Consider the following 21579-nt stretch of genomic DNA (forward strand, 5'->3'; position numbering starts at 1 on the left):
GTCTCTAACTCTTCCTCTGCCCCTTTGGGAACTTTGGAAGAAGACCATTGTATCTTCATCATTACCATCATCATCTAGATCAGTGGTTCCCAAACTTTTGCAGGCTGGCGCCCCCTTTGGCTCCCCAGTGAATTCCTAGCGCCCCCCCCCCCCCCCCCAAGGCATTTATATAAATAAATAATACATTTATATAAATAAATAAATAATACATTTATAATATCATTACCATTACGTTGAATTAGTGGGAGCACTGAGTTTGTTTCTCAGAAACGAGCCGGTCCCATCTAGACGTAATCGGAGACAATGACACCCGAAGTGATTTAAGGTTTGTCTTTTATTGCAGGATGCTTGGTCTCCATGTGTTGAAGCAGTTTTGAATGCTTCACTGCCTGGTTAGTTAGCCTGTCGCCACATATTAGCTTTGCGGGCTCGACTGGGGAAACATGTCACGTGACCGGGACGAGTGTCTTGACCTGAATTAATTGATCGTCGATAAAAAAAAATATTCTGTGCGGCTTGGCGGCCCGGTACCAAGTGACCCACGGACCGGTACCGGTCCGCGGCCCGGTGGTTGGGGACCACTGCCCTAACCAGCTCAACACAACACAACACGGCGCGTTCTGGCGAGTCCCCAATTTCATGTTGACTTGAACTCAAGATGATGTTGACCGCCAGAATGCGGTTTTTATTATAAGATAAAATTCTGACCATTACAAGCTTGAAATTACAAACCTGAGCTTTTGCTTTTGTAGTCTATGCTGTCGGATCTGAAATACATCAGAACATTTGCCTTTCTCAATCGTCGTGACACAAGCAGTGTCTGCTTCCACCAAGTGGTTCCTCACCCAGTTGCCTAAGTCGGGGGGGGGAAACCAGTGAGGAGTGCATTTTTAAGATGTTGCTGATAAGCACTCTGCATCATCAAATGGGATGCCACTGGGCACCCAGAATTCTTCTTCAAATCTCAATTGATTGGCGGCCTCATCACTTTTTATCTTTCTATTTTATGTCTTTTGAATTTGTTCTCTTCTCTCTTGTGAAGCTTTCAACCACATTCTAGCACAATTCAACTCTCTCTCTTTTCTTTTCTTTTTCAGTCCCTTTGTCGTCCTATCTACACTCTCCTCCAAAACATCAACCACTATCTTCCACACTTCAACTTTCAACTTTCCTTCTACTCCATACATTTTCTTCCACTTCTGCATGTATTGCATACAATTAAGAAATTTACTCGCCATGAACTTCTCATCTCCTTCAAGAGCTAGGGATTTACCGTTTTTATTTCCCATCTTAGCTTGGTATTTTAGGTTTATACAATTTTTTTCATAAACATATTTTTTTTTTCTTTCTTTGAGGATCCTCAATGCAGGTTTAAATTGACCTTTCAACAAATTACTAGCCTGTGTTATTGCCGTGGATCAATGCTAGAACTGCTATTTAGTCAATATATCCTACCAGTCACACTCTCGACCACACAAATTTCTTATCCCTGCCTACGCGAAGTCCTCTTTTAAAAAAAAAAGAGCTGCTTCATCCGGAGAGGGGACTCTACAACACCCCTTCCTTCCCTGGGAACTAAAGACAACAGTCCTGTTACCCAGCCCTGCCAACGCGAAGTTGTACTCTTTAGAACAGTGGTTGTCAAATGAGGGTACACGGAGGTACTCTAGGGGGTACGTGAGATTTTACAAAAATATATAAAACAGTTTGAGAACCACTGCTCCAGAAGAGCCACTTCATCCGGAGGGGGACTCTACAACACCCCCTCCTTCCACAAGACTTAAAATCTTCTGTCCTGCCTATTTAGCTTGGACAAACCAAAGCCGTATAGCTCATGCACCTTTAACTTTTTACGCGTTTCCCAACAACACAATCACACAACTTTAGGGCTTTAACTTACTTGTCCCCTGGTTCGTTGCACTGCCGGATCCCGTCAATCCACCTCTGTCAGACGACGGCAGACCTAAGATGCTGGCCCAGCGAAGAAATTCCCTTCCCAGGACTTTCTTTTCCAGGTCCTCCTAAAGGACGCTGGCTTGTCGACAATGCAGCATGTCCTGCTCCGTCAGCCAGATGGCGGGTATGAGGGATCCGGGTCACGGCACCAAAATGTTAGGGTGGTGCTCACTCTAACTTATTTTGCAAGAACCACACGGGAGACAAGTAAGTCCTTTTAAACACCTGCAGGTGGAGAGTCCATTCGTCGCTGTGCGTACAGCGATGATCGAATGAGGTCTGACTCAGGCCTGTTGCAGGAGCATTTTTATTGACAGAAACAGAGTGGGGGTGAGAGTGGGGGTGAGAGTGGACAGGATGGGGTTGAAGCCCCTGATCTGCTGATCAAAGCATAGCAGGGGGTCTTTTACGACGTTGTGTAAACAAAACAACTTTGATTGCTTCCTCTGCAGCTAGTCAAACAGTTCAAAAGTTCTTAGCACTTTGTTCTACTACTTTTGTTAAGACAGGACAAGCTAGGTAAATTATTACAGGTTACATTCCAACATAATCATACGATCAAGATAATCTGTAAACCCTAACAATCAGTAAAGGAAGACCAACTCCGGAGTTAAAAGGTTTGATTCGGACAACGGGACTTCGGAACAGAGTGGTACGCACGATCGAAACAAGATTTTGATTTCATATGCTTTATTGAGTGTTTGAAATTAAGAAGGTATAAGACTTTGATGTCTATTGTATGCAAATGTATATGCAAATGAGCTAGGCGCCAGTCTGGCGGGCGCCAAGATAGCGCCAGTCAAGAGGGGGGGCTGTCGCCATTTTGGTTTGGTGGCGCCATTTTGGATGGGGACATGTCTGGGCATGTATGGGGCCTGTATTATATCAGCCGGAGGCGGAGTCAGATTTTCTAACAAACATTGATGAAATAGATTTGCATCCATTTTTTGTGAAACAAACCAAAGAAGTGATACATCTGAGCTAGATTTGCTATCAACTAGTGCGTCTAGAGGTCAAGGGGGGAGTTTTGTTGAAAAAAAAGGCATCTGAAGGAGCTAGTCAAGGTGTTGCTACACCTAATTTGACATACAATAGCTTGTGGAGCCTCCTCTAGTAGAGTCAGGAGAGTCACCAATTATTGGCTACGAGTTGTCTGCGTGTAACTTTGTTGAAAAAGACATCTGAAGGAGAAAGACAAGGTGTTGGTGCACCTAATTTAACATACCGTAATTTTCGGACTATAAGTCGCTCCGGAGTACAAGTCGCATCAGCCATAAAATGCCCAAAAAGTGAAAAAAAACATATACCGTGATTTCCCATGCATAATGCGCAAAATTTAACTAATTTATTGTCCTAGAATCTTGGGTGCGCATTATGCATGGGTACAACAATTTTTGAAGAAAATCTCCCTCGAAATAAAACTTGAAATCACCTTTCTTCTTGTTTGTTGTCAATCGCGCATCGCATTCAGCCATCCTGCCCAACACAGTCAGTAAAATTCATAATTGACGACACATCGTTTGATGCGATGGTGCAATCCTTGATGGTGTGTTATTGTCAAATATTGTTTGTTTTTTAATCTCCATCGCAGACCGGATATCATACGGAGGCCGCCATGACAGTATGCGCAGAACGGATGCGCAAGACACATCAGCTATATAAAGAGCGAGAGTTCAGTTCTCTACCTATTAGTTTCAATTCACAGTTTAATTAGCAGTTTCAATCAGCAAATAACAAAATGCGTATTACAGGTAATATTTTATTTCACAACACTTTGCCTTGTTCCTTTCTTCTCTGCTGTTCACTTCAAACACGCTCCATACGAACACAATGCTCTCGTATCAGACGCTTGATCGATCACCTGCTCGTTTGCTGTCACAATGTACCCTACACAAATCCGAAACATTTCTTCGCTATCGAGTTTGCTAGCGCATGCGCAGTGATACTGACCGGCAGAATAACATCCGGTTGTTCCCAAAGATGATCTTTTTTCTGAACTAATTTTACGTTTACGGACTTAAGTAAGAGTCAAAATTTGGGTGCGTATTATACATGGGTACGGGCTTTTTTCCAGCATCGACATGCCATTTTTAGGGTGCGTATTATGCACGGGGGCGCATTTTGCATGGAAAAACACGGTAACTATCCACTCATGATGAAAAAAAAATCGTATTTTTAATTTGATCTAAATGGCTATGCCTCCCCTGCCATCATGAAAAGGGGAAAAACTAATTCAATTGTTTTTATTATAAAGTCATTTTCCTTATAATTCCAATAGTTTTGTATCATTTTGAACCAAAATCGCTGAATTTTTAGTTCTTTTAAAACCGAAGACGATTCGCTCGGAGGAGCCAACTTCCTGTCTAGCCTCCTCTGAGGACTGCGTAATCACACGGCTGCCTATGTTGACAGGCTATTCAGTTAGACAGAACTGCTCTCTGTCTTTATGTCGCTGTTTAAGTGTTCAAACACTGTCGCTATATTAACTAATTTCCGTAGTTAAGCTGATGTATTGAATATCTAGTGTTTTTTGTCATCTGTCTGTAACGTCTGTTTCTCAAGAGGAACAAAACGGCTTTGAAAAGAGACCTTACGGAGGCTACGAAAAAAGGTTCTCCAGCCTTATGGCAGGGGGTGCTATTGATCCTGGGATGCTTCATGCACCTACCTGTAGAATTAGAGATCTCCAGTTCAAATTTACAGTGAGCAACTGAGGAGCAGTCGTCCATTTGTTTCGTTTTACATTGTCCTAAAATAGAAAAGCAAGGTCGATAAAGTGTGGAGGAAGTTAGCATTGCACAACTCAGCCGTCACAACACATCCGGTTGTTCCCGAAGATGATCTTTTTTCTGAAATAATTTTACGTTTACGGACTTAAGTAAGAGTCAAAATTTGGGTGCGTATTATACATGGGTACGGGCTTTTTTCCAGCATCGACATGCCATTTTTTGGGTGCGTATTATGCACGGGGGCGTATTTTACATGGAAAATTATGGTATAAGTCGCTCCGGAGTATAAGTCGCATTTTGGGGGGCAATTTATTCGACAAAATCCAACACCAAGAACAGTCATAAACGAGCAACAACAGGTTAAACGATAGGTATGCTAACGTGACATAAACACAAACAAAGAGCTGAGAACGGCCCTGACGTTTCAAAAAACTATTCCATAAATAACACGTTAATAAAACCATCTGTGTCACTCCAATTCATTAAATCCATCGATCGTCCTTTGTCAACAATGCGTGCGCGCCGCTGACGGCGCTTGCACTTCAAAATATTCCACAGGCCCATATAACGATATATAAATTATATATCAAATAACTATTATATAAGCAATAATGTTATCAAACCATCTGTGTCACTCCAAATCATTAAATCCATCGATCGTCCTTTGTCAACAATAGGTGCGCGCAGCTGACGGCGCTTGCACTTCAAAATATTCCACAGGCCCATATAACGATATATAAATTAGATATCAAATAACTATTATATAAGCAATAGTATTATCAAGCCATCTGTGCACTCTAAATCATTAAATCCATCGATCAAATTCCTTGTCCTTCGTCAACAACGCCGCGCGTGCGCCCTGACGTCAGCCTCGTCGTTATTCCACAGATCTACTATATAACTATATTGTAGTGTTAACAAAGTTCAAGGAAAGACGTGGGTTTGGTAAACGGCTCTTTATTTAACAAAACAAACTTCCAGGCGTGTGGCGGCGTGGACTTCCAGCCACGGAAGTGGAAGAGAGCTCCATAGAATAGGACCGGGCGTGCGTAAAAGCCATGACCGAGCCCCATCCACCGTCCCCGGACAGCCACCCGGCCGAGCGCCGGCCCTCGACTTCCATCCACGGAGGTGAAAGAGAGCTCCGGAGAGTAGGACCGGGCGTGCGTAAAAGCCATGTCCGAGCCCCATCCACCGTCCCTGGACAGCCACCCGGCCGAGCGCCGGCCCCCGACTTCAATCCACGGAGGTGAAAGAGAGCTCCGGAGAGTAGGACCGGGCGTGGGTAAAAGCCATAATAGTTTTTCAAACCTTCTGTGTCACTCCAAATCCTTAAATCCTTCAAACTCTTCGTCCTCCGTGTCACTTAGAAACAAAGCCGCTAATGATGCCGGTAGTACGTGGGGCCCTTCGTCATCTTCGTCATCCCGTGAGCAATCTTTGTCCTTTATGTAAACAACCGCCGCGCCACGCCGCGTCGCGCTGCTGATGTCACTTGAAATTCAAATTACAGTAATCCCTTGCTACATCGCGGTTCGTTTATCGCGGTTTCACTTTTTTTTTTTTTTTTGGAAAATGTAAAAAAAATAACATATATAAGTCGCTCCTTATTATAAGTCGCCCCCCCACCCAAACTATGAAAAAAAACGCGACTTATAGTCCGAAAATTACGGTACAATAGTTTGAGCTGAGGTCGAGTCATTAAAGCGTCGTCAATATGCTGACGAAGTTATCTGAAAGTAAGAGACTAGGTGTTGGGAGCATTTAATTTTGGAGGGAGCCAGATGAAGGCCTCTGAAGGCCTTATATTTCAGTATATTTGATGTGCCTCCAGCATATTTCGTATGTTACAATTTGTTTAGATAGTTTTATGAAAGTCGCCTAAGTTTAAAACATGTCCTGACTAAAAACACGTGATACACAGAGGTGTGGTTTGAGAGAGGGGCTGGACCTGCTGCAGCTATATTACGGCAGAGTATCGAGCGGCGAGTTCACAGAAAAGAGCTAAGCTAAAGCTTTGGTGTTAAACTGCAAACCTGAAGCTCAAATATGATAGCGGAAACACCGATCAGTATAAAAGCGGGCTTTCGGACTCAGCCTTCACACCTACCACCAAGAGAGAGACCGCTCTACACGTCAGAGAAATAAGAAGAAGATGGCTCAAAAAAGACCCGCCAGACGACTTTTACCAAGTTTTGCACCTGTGGAGAACGGGCCAGGAGAAAAGCTTTCCAGAGGTGTGCAAAGCGTACCACGTTGTACGATCACACTCTGGTCCAGCCCTGACAACTCTGGCACAGAGACAAACCAGACCGACACAGCTTTCATCGCATCTCCACGACCAAACGCGCCGGCTGAGGGGTCGCGATCCGCCTTATCGCCGGCTGCAGCGTGGTCAGCACCAGAGGGTTTTGACATCCTGCCGATGCCTACACCCGAACCTAGCGTCACGACGTCACAGACAGCTGAGAGGGTGAACGACCTCTTATCGCCGCTCTGCTACGACGATCAACGGTTCGATCGTCTCTTTGGAGCTTCGTCATCAACCTTCGAGGTGTTTGAGAGTCCGGCAACCCTCCCTGCGACCCTAGGGTACGGCGGCGAAAGCCGCTTAGCAAACGGGGTGGAGCAGCATGAACACTGGTCCTCGTCTCCTGCCATCGACCTGTTTGACGATGGATGCGTGCGTTACCCTGAAAACGGTATGGACTTGCCACGCTTATCTGCCGCTGACATTGCTCACATGCTCAATCCGGAGCCAGAGGTCATGGTACCCGGTGATTTTGCGGGCTACATGGATCTGGCCGCGGGGGCGGATGACACAATCGTAGACTATCCCTCGCCCACCGCTGGGGGCAGCATTCCGACGCAGGACTTTGAAATAATACCGGTGCTGACATCAACGCCTGCAAGAGTCAACGCTCACCAAGATGAATACACTATGAAGGTAGAGTCCCTTTCGTGGCTGGTGGTAGAAGATTACATACGTGTGAAACTGATGGTAGCTCGCTCATCTTTTGTACGATGCATTAATTACACATGCAAAAATGACGTGCGACGGGTGTACCCTTGATGACCTTAGCCAGTTGCATCACACATGCTTGTTTGTTAAGGATCGCTGCTTTTATTTCTATGCAAATTATGAAACAGTGACGGCTGAGTTGTGCAATGCTAACTTCCTCCACACTTTATCGACCTTGCTTTTCTATTTTAGGACAATGTAAAACGAAACAAATGGACGACTGCTCCTCAGTTGCTCACTGTAAATTTGAACTGGAGATCTCTAATTCTACAGGTAGGTGCATGAAGCATCCCAGGATCAATAGCACCCCCTGCCATAAGGCTGGAGAACCTTTTTTCGTAGCCTCCGTAAGGTCTCTTTTCAAAGCCGTTTTGTTCCTCTTGAGAAACAGACGTTACAGACAGATGACAAAAAACACTAGATATTCAATACATCAGCTTAACTACGGAAATTAGTTAATATAGCGACAGTGTTTGAACACTTAAACAGCGACATAAAGACAGAGAGCAGTTCTGTCTAACTGAATAGCCTGTCAACATAGGCAGCCGTGTGATTACGCAGTCCTCAGAGGAGGCTAGACAGGAAGTTGGCTCCTCCGAGCGAATCGTCTTCGGTTTTAAAAGAACTAAAAATTCAGCGATTTTGGTTCAAAATGATACAAAACTATTGGAATTATAAGGAAAATGACTTTATAATAAAAACAATTGAATTAGTTTTTCCCCTTTTCATGATGGCAGGGGAGGCATAGCCATTTAGATCAAATTAAAAATACGATTTTTTTTTTCATCATGAGTGGATAGTTACCGTGTTTTTCCATGCAAAATGCGCCCCCGTGCATAATACGCACCCTAAAAATGGCATGTCGATGCTGGAAAAAAGCCCGTACCCATGTATAATACGCACCCAAATTTTGACTCTTACTTAAGTCCGTAAACGTAAAATTAGTTCAGAAAAAAGATCATCTTTGGGAACAACCGGATGTTATTCTGCCGGTCAGTATCACTGCGCATGCGCTAGCAAACTCGATAGCGGAGAAATGTTTCGGATTTGTGTAGGGTACATTGTGACAGCAAACGAGCAGGTGATCGAGCAAGCGTCTGATACGAGAGCATTGTGTTCGTATGGAGCGTGTTTGAAGTGAACAGCAGAGAGGAAAGGAACAAGGCAAAGTGTTGTGAAATAAAATATTACCTGTAATACGCATTTAGGTAGAGAACTGAAGTCTCGCTCTTTATATAGCTGACGTGTCTTGCGCATCCGTTCTGCGCATCTGTAATGGCGGCCTCCGTATGATATCCGGTTTGCGATGGAGATTAAAAAACAAACAATATTTGACAATAACACACCATCAAGGATTGGACCGTCGCATCAAACGATGTGTCGTCAATTATTAATTTTACTGACTAAGTGTGTTGGGCAGGATGGCTGAATGCGATGCGCGATTGACGTGTCTTGCGCATCCGTTCTGCGCATACTGTCATGGCGGCCTCCGTATGATATCCGGTTTGCGATGGAGATTAAAAAACAAACAATATTTGACAATAACACACCATCAAGGATTGGACCATCGCATCAAACGATGTGTCGTCAATTATGAATTTTACTGACTAAGTGTGTTGGGCAGGATGGCTGAATGCGATGCGCGATTGACGTGTCTTGCGCATCCGTTCTGCGCATACTGTCATGGCGGCCTCCGTATGATATCCGGTTTGCGATGGAGATTAAAAAACAAACAATATTTGACAATAACACACCATCAAGGATTGGACCATCGCATCAAACGATGTGTCGTCAATTATGAATTTTACTGACTAAGTGTGTTGGGCAGGATGGCTGAATACGATGCGCGATTGACGTGTCTTGCGCATCCGTTCTGCGCATACTGTCATGGCGGCCTCCGTATGATATCCGGTTTGCGATGGAGATTAAAAAACAAACAATATTTGACAATAACACACCATCAAGGATTGGACCATCGCATCAAACGATGTGTCGTCAATTATGAATTTTACTGACTAGGTGTGTTGGGCAGGATGGCTGAATGCGATGCGCGATTGACAACAAACAAGAAGAAAGGTGATTTCAAGTTTTATTTCGAGGGAGATTTTCTTCAAAAATTGTTGTACCCATGTATAATGCGCACCCCAGATTTTAGGATAATAAATTAGTTAAATTTTGCGCATTATACATGGAAAGAGACGGTAGCTGACGTGTCCTGCGCATCCGTTCTGCGTATACTGTCATGGCGGCCTCCGTATGATATCCGGTTTGCGATGGAGATTAAAAAACAAACAATATTTGACAATAACACACCATCAAGGATTGGACCATCGCATCAAACGATGTGTCGTCAATTATGAATTTTACTGACTAAGTGTGTTGGGCAGGATGGCTGAATGCGATGCGCGATTGACAACAAACAAGAAGAAAGGTGTGATTTCAAGTTTTATTTCGAGGGAGATTTTCTTCAAAAATTGTTGTACCCATGCATAATGCGCACCCCAGATTTTAGGACAATAAATTAGTTAAATTGTGCGCATTATGCATGGGAAAACACGATAATGAATCCAAACAATACACTATGCCAGGGGTCGGCAACCTTTTTTACTCAAAGAGCCATTTGGGACCGCCCCCCAATGAAAAGAAAGCACCCGGAGCCACAACCCATTTTGACATCATTATATATATTATGCATGTATATATTATGCTATGTACAAAAAACGATTGCATTTATGAAAATGAAATCAACGAACTGCTGCAGAGAACACAGAATTTTATTTCTGCATGTAACAAAAAGCATTTTACACTTGGTTGATGCTTAATTTCAAATAAAATACCCGGTGTCTATTTGAGTCCTCGTATTTAAGAAATAAAAATCCAAACTTACCCAACCCACTGAACAAAAAATGCAAACAGCCTGCAGTCACCTGTCCTCTTATTTATGAGATAAAAATCCAAACTTATCCAAATATTATCCACCAGCACTGAACGAACAATGCAAACCAAAAAAATGCGCAGTCTGCTTCTGTCCCATTGCGTGTACTGGAGTGTGCAGCCACTTATCCTCCTGAATTAAAAAAAAACCGACTACTTCACTTAATATATCGTTATCACGCTGGTAGTGTGCTGGAAAAACGCCGGCTGCCAGACGTGAGGGACGCCAGGAATTCGAATGTCGCACATCGGCGGATGTGACGCATATTTTGGGCGGTAAAAATATTAAAAACGTTTAATTTTAATGTTACAAGTTTACCATAATCTTCAAATTCAGAATTATATTTTAAAATGAACAAACTACAATAAAATTTAATTTTTTTATAAAATACTCATTATTTTCCAAAGTCACAGGGAGCCACAACAGAAGGATGAAAGAGCCACATGTGGCTCCGGAGCCATGGGTTGCCGACCTATGCACTATGCTAAAGGCAAAAGAAAAGATGTGGTTCCAAGCAGTTATAACAAACTATGAAAATATTTTCATAATTTCATAGAGAATGGGAAATTTACATTTTTTTTCAAGGGATGCTTAAGAAACACAATTAGTTTCCATACTTTGCTTAGAAACACTCACTTTACATGAGTACAATTTAGGAATTACCTTACAAGGTACAATACTTTATCCCTATTTTATCATAAAGCAAATATATTTTGCAGGTACAGTAGGTCTGCAAAATAGGGACATTTCGTTGTTGCTTGTGCTGCCAGAGCAGTTTTTCTTTTTCTTCCTCACACAAACACAATGCCATATGTGCGAATCGAACGCAAGTTTACACAAGACAGGCAAGCGTAAACCTTTCATTTCCCCTAGCTGGAGTTTTGAGTTTTTCCTTGCCCTCTTGGGAGTTTAAGATCAGGGGATGTTTGAGAATAAAAACTCTTGAATCTTGAAACCTATCAGCGACTCCCAGTTCTGCAAGAGCAGTCATCAATACTCGTGACGCGCAATGACGTCGCGAAATATATTGAGTCAAATAAATTTCAAACAGTGCTGATCTTTCATATGTTCCCAAGAAAACATCTTTACATTTTTCCTTGAAAATGTGGCATTGAGGTTCAGGATGTTTTGACTTTCCGAAGGCTCTAAGATAAACCAGCACCTGGTAAAGCTCTGCTAATCGATGTGCTACTTGGCGGACATGTTGGCAGGGGCAAAGTTCTCTTTACCGAGTTTTTTTTATTTTTATAATTATTATTATATTGAGTCACACGCATGCACAGCGTCATATGTGCAAAGTGAACTCATGGTGCCTCACTACACCATCAGCTATCCCCTTTCTTTAAAGAGGTATTGACAATATGTCGTAACTTGGCCGTTTCTCAACCGATTTATGTGAGGTTTATATTTGTTTGTGAAAGCATGTGCAACCGTTACGAAAATAACCAGCATCCATATGGTGTATTTGTCGTAACGTAATTGTATGGCAATATGCTCAATTTTGGAGCACAGTGTATAAGAATGCTTGTTCTTTCGAGTTCCTTCCTGTCTACATAAGGAATGACCTGACGCATTTGCCCCGACTAGCTTACGAAGACGTGGCGTGCAGGCTAACCATTTATGTAGGTTATTATCTATGACGACGATTGTGGCGTGAACTGCCTGTAATACTGGATGTGTAGACTTAAACTTACAAGGAAATTGTAATTTTAATTGAGAGTTTTGTTTGTTTCCACAAAGTCGAAAATTATTGAAGCGATTGCGCAGAAATGAAGGCATTCTGTGGACGACTCAAACCGACAATTGAAGGTTTTGACTGCGTGGAGGAGAGCGAAGAGTACGACTATCACCAAGAGATTGCCAGGTAGCTCACATCTCAACGTGTCTCGGGTTAGAAATTACTCAAATGAAGAAAACAATATATAGGGTTAACATAATCCAAATTAGAAGTGCAGCTATGTTTAATGTGCATCGTGTTTTTCCAGTCGATATTAATGCGCAATGGAAGTCGTTTTAATGTTTTGTGAGCAAGACAGCAGTGATTGGTGAATTTTTTGGGAAATGTAGTGAGCCAAGCTGTACTGCCCACCAGAATAATATAGCAATTCATAATAATTTGATGTTGCACACTCAGATTTTCTGCACGTTTGCCGTTGCATGAACACGCCCAACAAAACTTGAGTATCACTGGTCATTTGTAATGAATAAAACCTTATATAGCTTTTCATGTATTTGCCAAGTTTGGGTTGTGAAAAATAGGGAGATTTTTTTTTGGTTTTTTTTTGTGGGTTTTTGCTCCCACTACAGCGGTCTGCAACCACCGCCGGTCTGAGTTCCGGTACCAGTCTGCAGACCACTCGGTAACAGGCCATAGAAAAATTCTTAAAAAAAAACTCACACACATTCTGTGGCAGTGCATACGTATACAGCCAAATTGAATTTTATCACCACTGCAGGAATGGAACGGTTGCCGGACAACAAAATATCATCTGACCACAGCGGACCACTGCCCTACTATATCAGCTTCCGTACACACCGATTCACTCTTACTAGAATTACTACTTCAGATATTAAAGGGACACAAAAGCGAAGATGGTTAATTTTTCACTAAGTAGCCCAGTTTGTAATTTTTTGATCAGGAAAACGAAAGTTAGCAATTTAGATTTTATCCATTCATTTTAGAAAAGTAATGAAACAATGAATGCTTTTAAAAACACCCGCTTTTAATGAGGAATAGGGCCACGCAACCCTTCCCCTCTATAACTTGATTGATGATGTCATAGAAGGAAGCAATGTCAATTTCCCCATTGGAAATCATTGTGCAATCCCTTAAAATCGTACAAAAAACGATATCGATTGGCACCAAAAGTCACATTGACATCTCTACTTATGACTACTTCAACATATCACAAGGATTAGCCTCTCCGTGGCTTATTTAAGAGCAACAAATGAGCAGCCTCTGCGAAATACTAAGTGCTCTGTTACTCCTATTTTCTTTCGCCAGTCCCCAACATATGTAAACATGACGCGTTCCAAAAGGCTTTATGTCATATGAATTGTTCATAGATCGTTATATATTCAATTGAAATCTGCCGCCTATCTGAAAAGGTGCTTTAAACGGTCACACTCAGCTGAAGGCCTCCTCATTGGAAGTCCGGTGCTCTATATCTTTCCAACGTGGAACCCTGGGGAAATGTAAGTCATATGAAGCCGTAACAATTTCAATTGAATATATGCATAAAGATATTCATTAGTAAACGGTAAGATCAAATGAGATTTTTTTTTTTCAAATAGTTCATTTGTGTGTATAAGTGTGCAAATTTGGAGGATGGTTCCATAAAAAAACTAAAACAGCACAAACAAAGGGGGGGCATACAGAGACAGGATGGTGACAAAAAACAGTAAAAAGGTGAATGGTCAGCATTTTTGGAAATGTAATAGCGAATTCTAGAAGAAGAAAATATATAACGCCCTCCCAACTCTTCTCAGTGACCAAAAATACGATAAATCATTTGTCTAAAAAAATTGTAATTTGTACACCTCTGCATAAAATTCTAATGAAGATGTTTCTAGTGTGTCGTGGCCAAGTTTGATTTGTCTAGACATGTCAGAGCCCGTGCAGTGTGACATAATCCACGATTGGTATGCTGGTGTCTTGGACAGCTCACGACCACGAAAGTCTGGCATTCAGAAGTTAGCCGCATAGTGTGACAATCTATGAGTGGTCCTTGGGCATTGACCAATATGAATACAGTGCCCTCCTACGACGAGAGATATGACAAAATGTGTTTTGGGTGAAATGCGCCTGAACGTCTGGGCTCTTGTTACTGACACAGGCCATTACCAACAATGCTTGGTGGCGTAATTGGAGGGAGCTTTTGTGTGTATGATCAGATGGCTGTTATGAGAATAAAAATACATTAGTCTAAAAATAGTACAAAGCACACTGTTTTACTTGCTGAATTTTAACTGTAAACTCAAAACTTTCCAAGTCCTGTTTTTAGTATATCAAATACTCTCATTAATGCAAGTCAAAGTGAAATTGAGTCTGTCATTAGCTTTAGCCAAGCAAGTCAGGATCCTAAAATGTGACTCAAGTAGAGTCTGACTTGAGTCAACTCATGTGACTCGAGTCCCTCAACTCTGTTGTTTAGTTTATCTTAAATGTGTGGGTTTTTTTTTTTCTTCCAGGTCCAGCTATGCTGATATGCTGTATGACCATGACAGGGTGAGCGTGTTGGGGAAAAATTGAAAATATACCTGTGCAAGTGATATTAGTCTACTGAAATGAATTAGTCTGCTGAAACACTGTTATGTGATCCAACCTTGATGTTAATCTATGGGAACACATGCTCTTAGGTTGATTTTGTTTGGGGGGAGGGGGGCAGAAAACCTCATTTTTTTATTTCTAATGATTCATATTAAGATGTCAATAACCACGTATTGTATCTTGGATTCAGTAGTAAAAGTATTTTCTATTTGAATTATTATTACAGTAATTTACAATATGACTTTGGATGGTTTGCTTTCTTACCCTGAAGCAGATATGCTTTCCGTCTATAGAATAAAAAGTACTACCAGGGCATCCGGGCAGCTGTGGCCCATGTCCAGGCTAAGGGTGAGAGTGTCATTGTCCTGGACATTGGAACAGGAACTGGCTTATTGTCCATGATGGCTGTTACCGCTGGAGCTGACTTCTGCTATGCTGTGGAGGTAATTTTACAGCATTCTCCTTAACCTTTTAAAGGGGAACTCAAGGCAAACATTTTTTGCAATAATTTGTATGTTGCCCCCTTAGTCTAAACACAGTATTCTGATTAATACGTATGTGGAATAATAAATCAAGCAGAACAGGTGGAGGAAGGCTAGCCTTTCGTCAAATAAAATACAATAACTTGGCAACCCAATTCAGATTAGCTGCAGTTACACTATGAACTCAAAAAGTGTACTTGTTGAGTAAAATGATTATACCTGCCTTTTCAGGCATTCTGCTGTGTGCAGACTGTATGTTGACATTAATCCAGGAATCCCGCGGGTCACTGGAATCCTAAAGGATATTCCCATGAGATGGGAGTCAACTTTACTTTACCTTTTAATCATGGGTTTTAGTTGGTACAACACAATACAGTATGATACAATATATGTAAATAATAAAAAAAAATTATATATAATTTATATATCGTTATATGGGCCTTTGGAATATTTTGAAGTGCAAACGCCGTCAGCGGCGCGCACCCATTGTTGACAAAGGACGATCGATGGATTTAATGAATTGGAGTGACAGATGGTTTTATAAACGTGTTATTTATGTAATAGTTTTTTGAATAACTCTGAATGTTACGTCAGGCCTGTTCTCAGCTCTTCGTTTGTGTTTGTCACGTTAGCATACCTATCGTTTAGCCTGTTGTTGCTCGTTCATGTCTGTTCTTGGTGTTGGATTTTGTCGAATAAATTTCCCCCAAAATGCGACTTATACTCCGGAGCGACTTATATATGTTTTTTTCACGTTATCGTGCATTTTATGGCTAATGCTACCTGTATTCCGGAGCGACTTTTAGTCCGAAAAATACGGTAATGTGTATATTTGTCTGCAGGTTTTTAAGCCTATGGCTAAGGCCGCTAAGTGCATTGTGGAGAAAAATGGCTTCGCTGACAAAATCAAGATTATCAACAAACACTCAACTGACGTTACTGTTGGGCCAGGTTGTATATAGATTTGAATACTCCTATTGTGCTTTATTGTTTCGATGTTTAGCAAGTGAAAGTTGCATTCATCAATGTCTTCATCTTTCATGGAAATGTGTCCTTCAAGTGATTAGATGTGTTGTTTGTGATCAATATCAGGTGAAGATATGGAAATGAAGGCCAATGTCCTCATCACAGAACTTTTTGATACAGAGCTGATTGGTGAAGGGGCTCTGCCGAGCTATGAACATGCTCACCAGAATCTTGTTCAGGTAACAAACATTTGCAGATTTGCTTCATTCTTATTTTTTAAATTATTGTTGCCTAAAACCTTCTGCACAAATTGAAACATTACCAGTTTTGTACTCTGGAAAGTTAACTTTTGAATACCAACTATAAATTAAAATGACCTGAGACAACTTCCTTGCTGAACAAGTGTATGAATGTTTTTTGTAGAACATTAAAATCTGCTTGGAACTGCACATTAAATACTGTATGACAAATAAAAGCATCGCTTTTGTAGGTAACGCAAAACACATTGGATTATAACTTGGGATATCTGATTTTCCGAACTGAGATCGAAATGGTCCCGCATAAATCTTTCTTTTTCTTTTGGGCTCCATGTCACAATGGCTTGAAGGGAAGAATTGTGCTTCGAGAGATGACATGAAAGATAATTACACTTAAAAAAGAATGTGCTTCAATTATTTTGCTATAACACAATCACAATATGAGTGGGTTAAAAATAATTACAAAAACAATACATTATATTATTGTTATAGTTTCTGGAAAATTATGCCGCTCAGAAAAATGTATCGATTTTATGTGACCCGCCTAGGCATCTGTATTGATCACATCACCGATTTGCACACTGGCACGGGTTTTCGTGCTATGGGCTCCACAGTCAACACATTCGCCGAAACATCTATATGTTGCTACCATCACTTTTTAAATGGTGTATATGTGTAAATAATGAATATTGCAACACATTTGCACTGTCTAATGACACAAGTAGTCACTTGAAAAGTGAATATAGAAAATCCATTTTTCCCTCCTCCTTCTAGAAAGGTTGTGTGGCAGTCCCACACCGGGCCACTGTCTATGCCCAGCTGGTCCAGTCACAACTATTATGGAGCTGGGCTCAGCTGCAGCCAATAGAGGTGCAGGGCACTCAGTTGTTGCCCCCGCCTGCTGTGGCCAACTGCAGCGGCTCTCATGCAGTATGTGACATTCAGCTCAGCCAGATTTCACCCCATAGCTTCACTGCTTTGGGTCCAGTCTGCACCATGTTTAGGTATGAAGCATCTGCTCTTTTAATAAACATTACCATCACCAGTAATTATTAGTTCATGATTTTTATGTATTTTTATTGTTTTTGCATGAAACCTTTGCTAATCAGTGTGGACTTTAGTAAGCCTGTAAGCAGTGCCCCCCAGTCCTACTCCTCTCAGTTTGTGGCTCAAAGCAGTGGTCAGGCTCAAGTGGTGCTCTCCTGGTGGGACCTAGACATGGATCCCACTGGAACCATTGTGTGTACCATGGCTCCCAGCTGGACATACCCACAGCCAAAGATGGCTCCAGTAAGTTAAACAAGTCTTGTCCCATTAATGTCGGATGTCATGTGTGCTCAACTGTGGTGGTTTGCGCTAGTGGAGAGACCACTGGATGCAGAGTGTTTATTTCCTGCCTATTGAGTGCAAGGTGGCAAAAGGAGAAGATCTGAGTCTAAATGTTGACCACGATGACTACAGTTTGTGGTACAGCCTCCAGTCTCACAGGTACAACATCGTTTACCCATACATTAATAAAGTTATAACAAAAAGTTACTTTTCGGTTTTCTCTGTCAAGGTTCGCCTTTATGGAGGAGCTTCCAAATTGTTGTGTATAGTTGTATTAAGTTAAAAGTTGCTCTTTATTTGCTTCTTCATTTGTGTGAGATGCTTTTGCGAGGGAGGGCAAAAGAGCATTAGTAGCTCTTGAATGGATGTGTGTTCTCAGAGATGGGCACACACATGCACGCACCTTAACAATGTGGAACAACCTGGAAAGTAGTCAGTCCACCAATGGAAAACAAATGTTGATACAGCTCAATTTACATACACATTAAAAGAATCAGGTGCAAAACAGAAAAGAATGGAGACGTAGGTGGGCCCAAGCCAAGTGCCGTAACACTTAGCTGTTAACACAATCACCGTCCAATCACCAGATGTGTTTTTGCATTCCATTGTATTCTTTGAAAACCGCTATAGCTTCTTGGCATATTAGGCATACAGCCGTTAATAACTTCTGTGAAAAAGTTATTTTGCTGTCCACTCTGGCACTTACTGTCTACTTTCCTTTTCTTTGGTATGTTCATTCACAATAGGCAACAAATAGCAACGGGTGAATAAAGCTAATTAAAGGCCATTTTTTATACAAGGGAAAACAGACATGAAAGAAGTACCACCGATTGAACTTGTTCTCACAGCAAATACAGTCAAACCTCGGTTTTTGACCACAATCCGTTTCAGAAGGCGGTTCGAGAAGTGAATCGATCGAATTCCGAATCTATTTTTCCCATTACAAATAATGGAAAAAAATGTAATCCGTTCCAAGACTAAAAAAAAAAACGCCTTTTTTAAGCATTTTTTCATTTCAAAGTCAAAGTCTGCTTTATTGTCAACTTCTTCACATGCCAAGACACACAAAGAAATCGAAATTACGTTCCCACTATCCCACGGTGACAAGACATAGTACACAATATACATACAAGTAAACAACACAAAAAAATAGAAACAAGAAGGCACAAACAATGAATAAATAAGAGTGATGAATAAATACTGGTCACAGTATTGTGACAGAGCCGTCGCTGAAATTTAGAAAATATTTTTAAAGTCCTGATGTACTTTCCAAAATTTAAGTGGACCTCAGTGCGCAGGGAGCTTAATTTGGTCCGATCGCGCAACTGCAGCGCGCCGGGCGCTCACTGTCGCATTGCTTTAAGAGCGTCTTTGTGTTTTAGGATGGCTTTACTGCTCCCACTTGCTTTCTTGGGAGGCATGATTAGGGGTTAATACAATCCTCAAAGTAACGAAAATACAATAATGAACGGAGTCAGTCAGCATCTGGGCCGCGCGGTCGGGTCCTTTCGGCTCATCTTGCGAGGTTCGACCTCCGGGTTTTGTTCGACAACCGAAGCAAAAAAATCTCCAATTTTTCGCTCGAATTCCGATTTGTTCGAGAATCGGGACGTTCGAAAACCAAGATTTGACTGTAGACGACTTTGATTGCATGGTGCATTTTGAAGCCCCAAGCTCAGAGCGAAAACTGTCGAAAGTGCTAAAAGGAGCCGGCTTATTTTTTTTAAAAAAGTTATGTTTTCACGCAAGAGTATCAGCAAAAGTAGTCGATAAATATTCTTGGCAAGCGCTTCTGCTCATCAAGGTCCCTGTGAGCCACAAGGTGCACAACTGTTGCTTGAGAGTGGGCTGACAAGACCCATTTCTTTCGTGCAGAAAGACAGTGAGTGTGGCTTGCCAAACTAATAAACTGCATTTCCTCAAAGGTCCACCAATGGTAAGTGTGCTCTTTAATAGTGAAACGGGAGTATTGTATATTGTATATATAGTAGATTATTTTAGTTGGACAAGGTCAACAGGTTGGATTAAAAAGCCCCGCAGGACGGATGCATACTACGGGCCGAGCCATAGTTTGCCCATGTCTGGTCCAGCAGATACTGTAACATACTTCTCGAAACTACGAGAGGCTCTGAGATAAACACTAAATTATGAGTATTTGTTACTCATTTTGACTGTCTGCATTGTGGCTGTTTTAAGCCGGCAACATTCACAGGACAACGTGATTCGCTCCCGGCCGTCCTGTACATGCCAGGCCCACCTGGTTTGGAACCGACCACGATTTGGTGAACTTAATGACAAAGTTCGCACAAAGAGCTATGTCAATGCACTGCACAGTGTAAGTGAACCGAACTGTCTGATATTACCTGTATGTGTGGGATTTCTTTTTAATTGTGCTAACTCCAGGTGCTGAAGGAGGACAGCATCTGTCTCGGAGTGAGTGATGGAAGTCTTCTTCCTGTGTTTGCACAGCTCTTGGGAGCCAAAAAAGTATGCTATGATCATTTTTGCTTCCCCTACACAACACTCACTTAAATTGACTCTTTTCTCCCTAATTCTTCTCAGGTCTGCAGTTTGGAAAACTTCAGCATGACGAAACAGGTTATTGAGCAGGTCAGCATATGTGTAAAAGTACAATAGAATGTCAAAGGTTGAATACTCTTAAATAGAATGAACTCTTTCGGGTTAGGGTTAGCATGCATGACAGACCAGTACAGTGTATGACATTGCACTGATCCACCTGTCAATCTCCAGCTTCATCTTCCCTTCTCTTGTTTTAAATACTTTAACTTCTCCACTTGGGGCTTGATAGTGCCCCCAACCTGAAGAAACCACATCCTTTTCTCACATAGTATCACAGGCTCAGATTTGAAGGTTCTGATTTTCATCCCAACCGCTCCAGTGATGGTTGATCATCTCAATTCTATAAAGTCAACGGAACCACATCATCTACAAAAAGTAGGGATGTAATAGTACTGAGTCCACCAACCGGGACCGCCCCATCCCCTTGGCTGCGCCTAGAAATTCTATCCGTAAAAGTTGTGACCAGAATCAGTAACAAAGGGCTGCCTTGGCAGAGTCCAATCCTCATTGGAAACTATTCCAACTAACTGCTGACACTGGTCGTACAGGGACAGCCGTCTAGGAGCACCCACACGAGTATTTCCCAAGTATACAGTCCAACGCCAAAAAGTCCAAAAAACACATTGGACTGGTTGGGGAAACTCCTATGCTCCCTCCAGAGCCCTGCCAAATGTGTAAACCTGATCCAGTCCAATGCCAAAATGCCCAAAAAGCACATCAGACTGGTTGGGGAAACTCCCAAGCTCCTTCCAGAGTCCTGCCAAATGTGTAGACCTGATCCAGCCAACTATGTCGAGTTGGAATCTCTTCACCTCACATACCAGCTCATGCTCTTTCCCTGCAAGAGAGGTGATGAATTATCTCTCAAAAACAAGCATCTGTAGCCAGGGGTCGGAGCGCCAAGGCCCCACTTTCGTCCAGCTACGCCAATCCCCCTTGCATTTTGTGTGCCCCCCCCTAAAGACTGATCCCAGGAATGGATTGTGCTTGGTTGTAGATGTTCCACTGTATTCATAGCTTTAAAAGTGGAGCTGATGTTCCCCATTCTATCAC

The 21579-nt window shown here is 42.0% G+C and overlaps 3 protein-coding genes across 5 annotated transcripts in view; all 3 read left to right on the forward strand.

Moving 5' to 3' along the window:
* The window catches only part of adat1 (adenosine deaminase tRNA specific 1), a 525603-nt gene that overhangs the window by 384253 nt on the left and 119771 nt on the right, over positions 1 to 21579 (forward strand). The window lies entirely within an intron of this gene.
* Positions 1 to 21579, forward strand: part of exoc3l1 (exocyst complex component 3-like 1) — a 490744-nt gene that overhangs the window by 162867 nt on the left and 306298 nt on the right. The gene's annotated exons all lie outside the window — the stretch shown is intronic.
* The window catches only part of prmt7 (protein arginine methyltransferase 7), a 28129-nt gene continuing 18821 nt past the window's right edge, over positions 12272 to 21579 (forward strand). For 2 of the 3 annotated variants that reach the window (XM_037253575.1, XM_037253576.1), the window contains exons 1-11: positions 12272 to 12506; positions 14834 to 14870; positions 15206 to 15355; positions 16237 to 16345; positions 16487 to 16599; positions 17392 to 17621; positions 17727 to 17907; positions 17978 to 18105; positions 20143 to 20281; positions 20350 to 20433; positions 20509 to 20556. In XM_037253575.1, coding sequence (XP_037109470.1) covers positions 12412 to 12506; positions 14834 to 14870; positions 15206 to 15355; positions 16237 to 16345; positions 16487 to 16599; positions 17392 to 17621; positions 17727 to 17907; positions 17978 to 18105; positions 20143 to 20281; positions 20350 to 20433; positions 20509 to 20556 — 1314 coding nt within the window. In that variant the 5' untranslated portion in view covers positions 12272 to 12411. The remainder of the gene's footprint in view (positions 12507 to 14833; positions 14871 to 15205; positions 15356 to 16236; positions 16346 to 16486; positions 16600 to 17391; positions 17622 to 17726; positions 17908 to 17977; positions 18106 to 20142; positions 20282 to 20349; positions 20434 to 20508; positions 20557 to 21579) is intronic. The other variant, XM_037253574.1, reaches the window with a different exon arrangement.

This window comes from Syngnathus acus, chromosome 6 (genome assembly GCF_901709675.1).
Source record: "Syngnathus acus chromosome 6, fSynAcu1.2, whole genome shotgun sequence".
In the NCBI taxonomy this organism is placed as follows: Eukaryota; Metazoa; Chordata; class Actinopteri; order Syngnathiformes; family Syngnathidae; genus Syngnathus; species Syngnathus acus.